Here is a 9,336-nt window from a genome sequence, read left to right on the forward strand (position 1 = left end):
GCACTAAATATAAATGTTGTATTTCTCCTATTTCCTTCCCCCATACATTCACGAGCTTCACTTCTCAAAATCTTATAAATATGTCTTCCAACAATAGTTATGAGATTCTGGATTTAAGGTTAAATGCTTGAGAAACAGGATTTAAGAAACTAAAGGATTTATAAACATCTGATTTACTGTTTCGTAAGATTTAGGTTAAATCCTGCTCAAATTCTATAGTATTTAAGTAAAATCCATTAATATTTAAGAACCTAAAATATTGGGAAATATCTTTTTTTTTGGAAGGATTTAGGTTAATTATTGTAGCATTTAAGAACATAAAGGATTTAAAGATGTTTTTTTTTTATTTAAGAACATAATCTGTACACGATTTAAGAATATATATCACTTAAAGATGTCACTTTTGCAGTTTGGCATGGTTTAAGTTAAATCCAACTCAATTTCTATAGGATCTAGGTTAAATCCCATAGTATATAAGAACATGTAGGATTTCAAGATGTCATTTTTCTATTAGATGTATAAATACATAAGAATATTTTGATATGTATGTAAATTTCTCACATTTATATTGAGATAGATGGATAAAATTAATCACTTTATTTATTTGTATATAATATTACAAATGCTCAAACCTGCCTTATATATTAAAATTTTCAATATGATAATACTAGGGGGAGTCCAATATTACGAGCTAATGAGTCTAGCCATGGTTGGCTTGCGTTTGGCCAATTAGCTCATCAAGTCATAAGCCACTTATCAAACCGAGAATGAGCTAGACCATGAGTTAGTTTGGCTCAGCTACACCTATAGTGATGTGAAAGAATTAGGTGTTACTTATGTATTTACCTAACAAGGATCACAATTTCAATTATTACATGCATACCTATGTAACCTACGTATCAAAATATTTATTTTTAACTAATGAGGTGAATGTGTTTGCCCTAAAATGTATAAGTTATTTCTGGATATTCAAAACATAAAATCATGCACATATAATAAGTTACATTCGAGTTGAAAGTAATTATCCAATGAATTCATAATTGGTATTAACTCTTTAATGCAAGTGACATCATAGCTTCCTACTTACCAAACATAGTTAATTCTGGAAGATGTGAAGTTGGACTTATTCCGCAAGAGATTTTTAATCAAATTACTAGTTCTAAACCTTACATGGTGAGCTTGACCACTATATTAATTATCAAGCGAGAGCTTCAATGAGCTATGCTCCTCTAAGTGAGTGTAATTCTAAAATAATTGAACAAATGGTGTTTGATGCTACAAGAGCTCAATTTTTAGACAAATGGATGTTGGCCTCAATTTTGATGAGGTCTGTTTTCCTCTCTAGAATCTAGGATCTAGTCATGGGACTTCCCTACTGACTTTTTTAAAATACTAGTATCGGGACCCATACCACTTAGAAATCTCAGCCACTTCTTGACTCCTTGAAGTCACGTATGTGTGGTTTCAAATCCTCAACATTCAATGAAGTTGATTGTAACCAACATTTTGAAGAGCAAATTGAGTTTCTATAAGGATTGGAGAAGCTCTAGGAAGATCTCTTGAACTTAAGAGGATTCAATCTGAAGATTAATTCTCACCCACATACAAAACACACATATACATCACGATTCACATACAATTCACAAATCAAAATCCAAGAGGAATTTAAAATAAAATGGAGGTTCTCGGGACACGACTTTAAGGTCTTTTGCATGGGTTGAATGACTCATTGTCAAGAGCATTTTGCTAGACCTTAGTCATCGCTTATGTGAAGGCTGGCAGGTATTTCACTTTTCGAATGACTCCAATAAAAAAGATGAATGTTCCATGTCGCGCGGCACCCTAATTGAACTCAAATTGACCCGATTGTCGATGAACTTATCTGGACAACCCCAAAAGATGAAACATCTACTCAAGTGATTCCAGAATGTCGATTTTACTCGGGGAGGACACCTATTTTGCTACAAATTCACATACAAGCAAACTGCACAAAAATCGATGCATATATCTTAAAATCTAAAAGAAAAGGGGAAACTTTTAGTTAGAAAAAAAAAAAAAAAGCCCTAACCCACTCACGACATTCCCTCATCCGCTCCTTCTCCTTCGTTAACCTCCTATGATCTTTGCCCGACACCCTCTGCTTGAAATTCTTCTTCCTGAAGCCTGCGCCTACTTCATCTCTCAGGACAACAGGCCTCCGTAGTCCTCCACTTCCTACTTTGTTAAGTAATGACCCTTTAACCTTGTTTCCCTGAAGCATGTGGTTGGCTAAGCCTCCTCCTTCCCGATGTCCTCGACCACCCGAGCTAAGCCTCCGTAGTCCTCCACTTCCACTTCCTTACTCGACTAAACTTCCCCTTCTTCTGCAATCGATGGTGAAAATGTCTGGGATGATCCTTCCCATGTCCTCGCTATTCCCTCCTATTCCTCTCGGGTGGCACGATAAAACTAGGGGGCACTCCCCCATTCTTGATCACAATCCCTTCCACGGTAAGCTTTCGATTATCCTTTTTTCCTCCTCCTTGACAGAAGCTAAGTATCCTTAAGGAACAAAATTCTTGAGCAAGGTGATTCCTCCCTTATCTTCTTCTTCATTGCCTGCTCCACTTTCACTACATTGTGTTGGGCTATTCCTATTTGTTTCTGTTTTTCAAGTGAGAATAAAAGTTCAAGCTCATTCACTTGCTTTACGCGGATTATTATTATGCTCTCTTTGGACTTCTTTCAGCGTAGTTGACAAGTATGTGTGTATTCTCATTGGTTCTTTGATGATTACGAAAGCACATATGAATTTGAATGCAATGATCAATTGGAAAAAGTTTAATATTATGTTTTGGTTCAATTCCTGTCAAGATTTGATATCTTATTTTCCTTCTGAAATTCTAAAGAATGGTTTAGTAGCGTGCTTTGTTAAAAAAAAAAAAGAAAGAAGAGAAAGCTATTCCTATTCATACCATTAAAGTATTGCTTTTATATGCTTGAACTTTCATATGAAAGCATTTGGGAGATCCAACTATACCATTTTGTTTCTCAACGCTGCTGGTTTTTCCAAATCTTTCTCAAATTCTGCTATCAAACAACCGTAAACTTATTAAATGCTACAGAAATTCAGCCACTAAACAACCTCTTTAACACCACCCAGAACATATATCAGATCAGCCATGAAGCAGCTCTTGAATCCATTTGAAAATTTGTTGGAATTCTATTGCTAGAAAGCTTATAGAAAGCCTTAAAACTTGTTGACACCTTGCTGAAATGCTTCACAAATCCTGCTCGAATCATGTACTGAAACTCAATGAAACCCCACTTTTAATTTCTGGTGTTAAGATTCAACATTTCTACGTTTCATTATTACTAATTGACAAAATTTCTTTTAGATGTGAGGATCATGCTTCAGACTTATGTGATGGCAAATAATGTTGATGCGGTGTTATCAGTTGTAGAATTAGAAATTGTGTTTTGGAGCTTTATTTAGTCACGAAACCAAATAAAATTGTGCATAAGAAGTGAAATGGTAAGATTGTTGAGATGCTGATTACAGGGTCGTTCTGTTTGCTAATTTGTTTGGTATGAATTTTTATTTCTCTTACAACAAAAAATTCATTCTACATTTTCCTGTTTAAAGTTAAATTATTTCATGTTTTAAAGGCTTTTAAAAATACCTTACTTAGCATTCCTTTCATTTGCTTAGTCACGTTATAGAGGCTTTTGAAAAGGAAACCCCATAGTTCATGTTATAAAGGCTTTCCTTTCATTTGCTTATTCACGTTATAGAGGCTTTTGAAAAGGAAACCCCATACATTTTTCTTTGTCATCAAGAAAGATTTACATGAACACCACTTAATTCTTATGAATTTACATATGTACCATCATACACATACATGAAAAGGGGAAATTTAAATGTATAGCACACAACTTTACACATTTACATATTTGAAACCTAAACCATACGTGTATATGTTCAGATCTTTCTTAATCTATACTTCTATGCAGTTTTCAAATGTACGAGCGCACACGTATTTTTTATTTAAGTAGTTAACCATGTAATATCTAAATCTCACATGAAGATTTGCTAATTTATTTTGATCATGATGTATTCAGAAATTGTAATACCTGAATTCCAAATGAAGGCTTGATTATTTTCATGTTTCCAATGCATTCACATGCATAATATATATTTCAAAATAAATGTGTCAGATTTTGAAATTTATACATATGTATGACACCCAAATTTCCGAATAAGTATACAGATATTCAGAGCTTTATGTATTCTACATGTGTAGAGTTCAGATTCTACGTATAAGTATGCTGATTCGCACACGCTTTATTCAATTTTTATGTTTTTTACGCCCAATTTTTAACTTTTACATTCCTACCACACGGTTCTTACGCATCTACATTCCTAACACCCGAAGCTTGATATTTACATTCATAGCACCTTGGTAGCATAAAATTGTGCATGAAGCGTGAATCACTTTTCTAGAAAAAAGGGGATAATTGACGAGATTTTGATGCGTTATTAAAGAGTTGTCTGATGGGCAGATATAAATTGTTTTTTGTGTTTACATATATGTGGCTTTCATGTCGTCCTTGAGGACTTACCATTTACAAAATTCAGAACGAGAAAACTCTGCTTAGGAAGATGCATCATAGCATTGCATCAGTGGCATTGACAATGGTTTGAAATCATAGTCACAAAATCTCAAGTAGGAATCAATTTGAAGGGAAAAATAAATGAAACAAGGAAATACTTTATTTTCTTAATAATATAAGCACTTTGACAGCAGCAATTACCGTAAGTAGACCAAGGAAGAAGTTGCCTTTAACTGAAGTGATTAATGGAAAGTTTTCTCCACCTTTGTTGTAAGCTTATTCCGTGTCATCCAGCAGAAATTTTAGTAGCTTTTGCTATACAAATTCTCTGTCGTTGCCATAGAAAATATAGTGATAATCTATGAAATCTGTATGCAAACAATATCTAACCTATAATGTTCCTAAAGCTGTACCTCCTTGTTAAGCTTTTAATCTCTTACCCTAATCCATTTTTTGAGCATTTTTTATTACTGGCATGGAGACTGATACTTCATGTTCTACTTGTTTCTTGCTAAGATTATTTACATACACACCACCCAATTCTTTTGTGTTTACATATCTCAACTTCAGTTTTTACATATGTATGTGTCTTACAAATGCATGAAAGGTGTATTTCACTTTTTTTTTATAATTAAAATGGTGGGTTTTTTTTTTTTTTTGTGAAGTGAAAGATTTAGAGAATCATTTGACTCGTTTCCCTTGCTGGAGGTTAGGAATCGGAAAGGAGTGTGCTTCTCGGAAGCTCCTGTCTTGGATCCAAAGCCACTTCGCCTACTCCTATCTCAACAGTCATTTTTGGAGAAGGGGCAATTGTGATGACTACGCAAGTTCCATTGCTAAAATTCATCCTGTTCCAAACCCCGATGAAGGAGATAGCTCAGGGCAAGTCTTCCGTTCCAGCTGAAAATCTGATACAGGTAACGTTAGGGCAGGCTGCCCGATGTGATGCTGTTGTGCTAGAAGCATTCCCATTCCATACTTGGATGAAGGGGGTGCTTCAAGCTTTGCTACTCCACTCATTCGGCCACTTGAGTTGGCTGCTGATCTTGAGGTTCGAGTGTTGGTGGATGATTTGTTGGGAAAGATTGTGCACTCCCTTCAAGTACCACACAAGTTAATTTTGCAATCTTGCTTGCCATCCTAAAGTGAAGTTCTTGAATTTTTTGTTGCACAAATTTTCAGATGAACTCTACATTAGAGGCCTCTCCTTGTTATGTTCATTCACCTTAATGTTCTCCTCATTTTTGTTGAAGGCATGGCTCTGTGCTCACCATGCTTTTTATGATGTTGAAAAAGTTCTAACAGTTGAATCCCAATTTGTTCTGTGGATCACACCCAAGGACTACAGTGTTAGTTGAGTGAGAGGAGAAAGGGTAGGAGAATAGTAAGCTCAAGTAACACTAAATTTTTTGTGGAAATATTAAATCATCCCTATTTTTGTGAAAATGATCCTCATCCCTATTTTTGTGAAAATGATCCTCATCCCTATTTTTATTTTTGTGAAAATGATCCTCTCATCCCTATTTTTGTGAAAATGATCCTCTTATTTATATGGCATAGGAAGGGTATGGTAAATTACACGATTTTCCCCATTTAATAAAGACATTATAGTTATTTATGAATCATTACACCTTTACTTATTTGTAATTGATATAAAAATTTGACTTTGTAAGCACTATCTGGGCCATTTCATGTTTGTTACTATACGTTAATTCACGTTTGTAACTGTCTGGTATGATCAACTTAGATTAATTTGGTAGGTCAAGAGTATCAATCGTCCGAAAAATTTTGGTAACCTCTTCCAAAGTTCATTGTAAGGGCTCATCGTCTTCGTTAAGGATTATTTCGTTAGATGGTAGGTATTTACTGTAGTCTAACGGGTAGACTTCATTCGGTTGATGAGTCAAAGAAAAAGGAATTCTCTTGAACAGTTATTAATCTTTGTCAGCCAATCATCAATGTATGCGCACGACATTCTCTGGTTCGATCAATGCTTTGTTCGATCAGCCTAAGACTTGGACGATTGGTGTGATGATGAAATATTGTGCTTCTACTGCTTTCTTCATGGTAAATTTAGGATCCCCTCTCTGGTTCGATCAATGTTTTATTCGATCAGCCTAAAACTTGGACGATTGGTGTGATGATGAATGTTGTCCTTCTACTGCTTTCTTCATGGTAAATTTAGGATCCCCTCGAGATTCATGCAACCACATTAACGATGTACAGGGATGATCATGGGTCTAATCCAAATTTGGATCTTTGTTATAATAATAATTGGATTTCATACCCAACAGAATTATAGTTACCGTTTAAGTCAAGTAAATTAATTTGATATAATAATTCTTTAGAAATCTGTAATTGAGAAGAAGGGATAGTTATAGACTTAATAAATGCTTCATTTTACCTTAGTAGATATAAGAAGACTTAATAAATGCTTCATTTTACCTTAGTAGATAGTGCTAGAGATATAGAATAATAATTGAAAAAATATATCAGTGTTCTAAAGTTCATTTTTGATTGCTTAGGCTTGATCCACAAATGTAAATGCTAATCTCAAATAGTGTAAGAAAAATTATTATAGGACAAAAAAATTAAAATATGTAATATTTATTACATTAAGACACATTATAATGTAGAGTTGAAGAAAATAGTGAACAAAATATGGTAACAAACACTTCAAATGTGCAAGCTGTTGAGGGTGATCAAAGTGAAGACAGCAGTTATGTTAATTAATTTGTCTGAGGTGATATCTAAAAGCAAACAGTTATTGATTGAGATGAAGCCTCAGAACAAGCCGAGCATCACCTGATTACCTTATTCTATCGGTTGCATACATAATAATAGACATGGGGCTTGGTCTGCTGATAAATTGGTAGAGGGTCTTCTCAAAATGGAGGACTCGAGTTTGACTCCGAATACATTCAGAGTCATGATGTAATATTTTTAGCCTTTGGGAGTGAGTAGAGAGAAATTTGGTAAGGGGAACGGGAGTTGAGATGTCAATTTGTAGCACTTATTTTTAGAATAATGACACTTCTATAATGAAAATCTTTTGAATATGTAGAAGTGTAGTGGCTGTAAATTAATGCGTTTATCTTTTAAATGTCAGATGAAAACATTATTCAAAAATTAAACAATTGTATAAAAGACTAAAATGTAACAAAATATTTAATTTTATAAAATTTGCATTTGTTTCAATATAATACGATATTTAGAAAAAAAAATGATAATTCTTTGTTATAAATTCTATAAAAATAAAGCGAAACGTCTTTTACATGCTCAAACACAATCCTCATGTTGTTTATTGACAATAAGATAATCAGAGGAGACATAAATATCATGAAATTCTTATGCATAATCTGTTAAAAATTCTTTGAAAACTTCCGTAAGGCCAGCTTCTCTTGGCACCAATTCTTCTACTTTTCAATAAAAAAAATACCAATTCTCTTTATTTTTCTATTTAATTCGATGATAAAATATTTGACAAAAATAATGAGACTTCAAGCATCGAAATTAACGAATAAAATAGCCTCTTCTTTAGAAGAAAATAGATTGACTTATTAACCTTTTTCGCTGGTCTCTTGTTTTTATTGTTTTGTTGATATTAAGAGCCAGCTAAGATTGACTAATTACTCACGAGCGCACCAAAAAATCAATAAAAAAAATGCTTTTGTCTTATCACTACAAAAGCTCATAACAAGTCCTACTCCAAGTAGGTTCTTTCGTCGCCATCCTTTAAAAACAGGGGCGCTCTTTAAACTTCCAATTCTATCTTGGAAAATTTCTTAAAAAAATAAAAAATAAGAAAAGTAAAAGAAAATTTTAATATGCAAAACATGAAGCCTGAGAAATGACAAAAGCAATAATTGTAAAATTCAAAAGTGTCCGGGAAACATACCAAGGAATAGAACTTTTTGCTAGGAAGTGATGAGGGAGAGAGAGAACAGTCGGGAACAGCAAGAGTGTCATTTATTCATCACATGGACCCCTATTTATAGACATAGTTTCCAGCATTAGAAAAGTAAATATTGGCCCAATCATTATTAATTTTTCAAGGGAAATTTTAGGTAATTACAAAGTTATTTGCAAATAATAAGACCGGGAACTGCTTCGATCGATGAGAGTTGTCAATCGTCTAGTAAAGTATGACTCAATCAATATCTAATTTGAAAGAGAGCCACTCGTCTATCGTCTTAAGGACTTAACCCCGCCCTACGGAACATCTCCTAGCATGTTCCACCGATCAATCCGACAATACACATTCCTTGTCAATATCTAGTACAAGACGGTCATCAACAGCTATGCTCGATCGTCAGTGTCATCCTCCTGAACCATTTTAATTGCCTTAAGATTCATGCTGACATATTTTTATATGTATATATTTAGTTCACAGATTCTCTAACTACTTGGAAGTTCTACTGTACAGGAGGATAAGAGAATTTTTAAGATGTATAAAATAATTAAATAACATTATTATGCAAGAAAGGACTTCCCTGGAATTCCTTACCCAGACAATTATAAATAGTTCTTTGGACTCAACCTCAATCGCAAAAGGGTGGCTTTTCCTCTTGAGTGGAGGACTAGAGGAGATTGGTGATGACTCTTCACTTACACCACTTCTGAATGGTGTCAAATTTTGGCTATGTAGTTTGTATCATGCTTTCAGGATTGCTTTTGCAGTTTCAAGAGCTCTAACGATTGCTTCTACTTCCTTAAACACTGGCACCGACCTTGAGGACGCTG

General features: G+C 34.1%; 1 protein-coding gene across 1 annotated transcript; it reads left to right on the top strand.

Annotated features, from left to right (window-relative positions):
• Positions 1 to 2,056: 2,056 nt before the first annotated feature.
• Positions 2,057 to 5,585, top strand: LOC110039086. The gene is made up of 2 exons (XM_020744037.1): positions 2,057 to 2,490; positions 5,307 to 5,585. Exons 1-2 carry the CDS (start codon positions 2,259 to 2,261, stop codon positions 5,495 to 5,497), a joined length of 423 nt encoding a protein of 140 aa, XP_020599696.1. The 5' UTR covers positions 2,057 to 2,258; the 3' UTR covers positions 5,498 to 5,585.
• Positions 5,586 to 9,336: the final 3,751 nt, after the last annotated feature.

This window comes from Phalaenopsis equestris, unplaced genomic scaffold, assembly GCF_001263595.1.
Source record: "Phalaenopsis equestris unplaced genomic scaffold, ASM126359v1 Scaffold235147, whole genome shotgun sequence".
Taxonomy (NCBI): domain Eukaryota; kingdom Viridiplantae; phylum Streptophyta; class Magnoliopsida; order Asparagales; family Orchidaceae; genus Phalaenopsis; species Phalaenopsis equestris.

What these genes read in the sequence shown, in the direction of transcription:
- LOC110039086 (XM_020744037.1), top strand. Translation starts at nt 2,259, where the DNA reads ATGTGGTTGGCTAAGCCTCCTCCTTCCCGATGTCCTCGACCACCCGAG. An exon ending in TGATCACAATCCCTTCCACG is followed by an intron (nt 2,491 to 5,306) that starts GTAAGCTTTCGA and finishes GCTGGAGGTTAG; the next exon opens with GAATCGGAAAGGAGTGTGCT.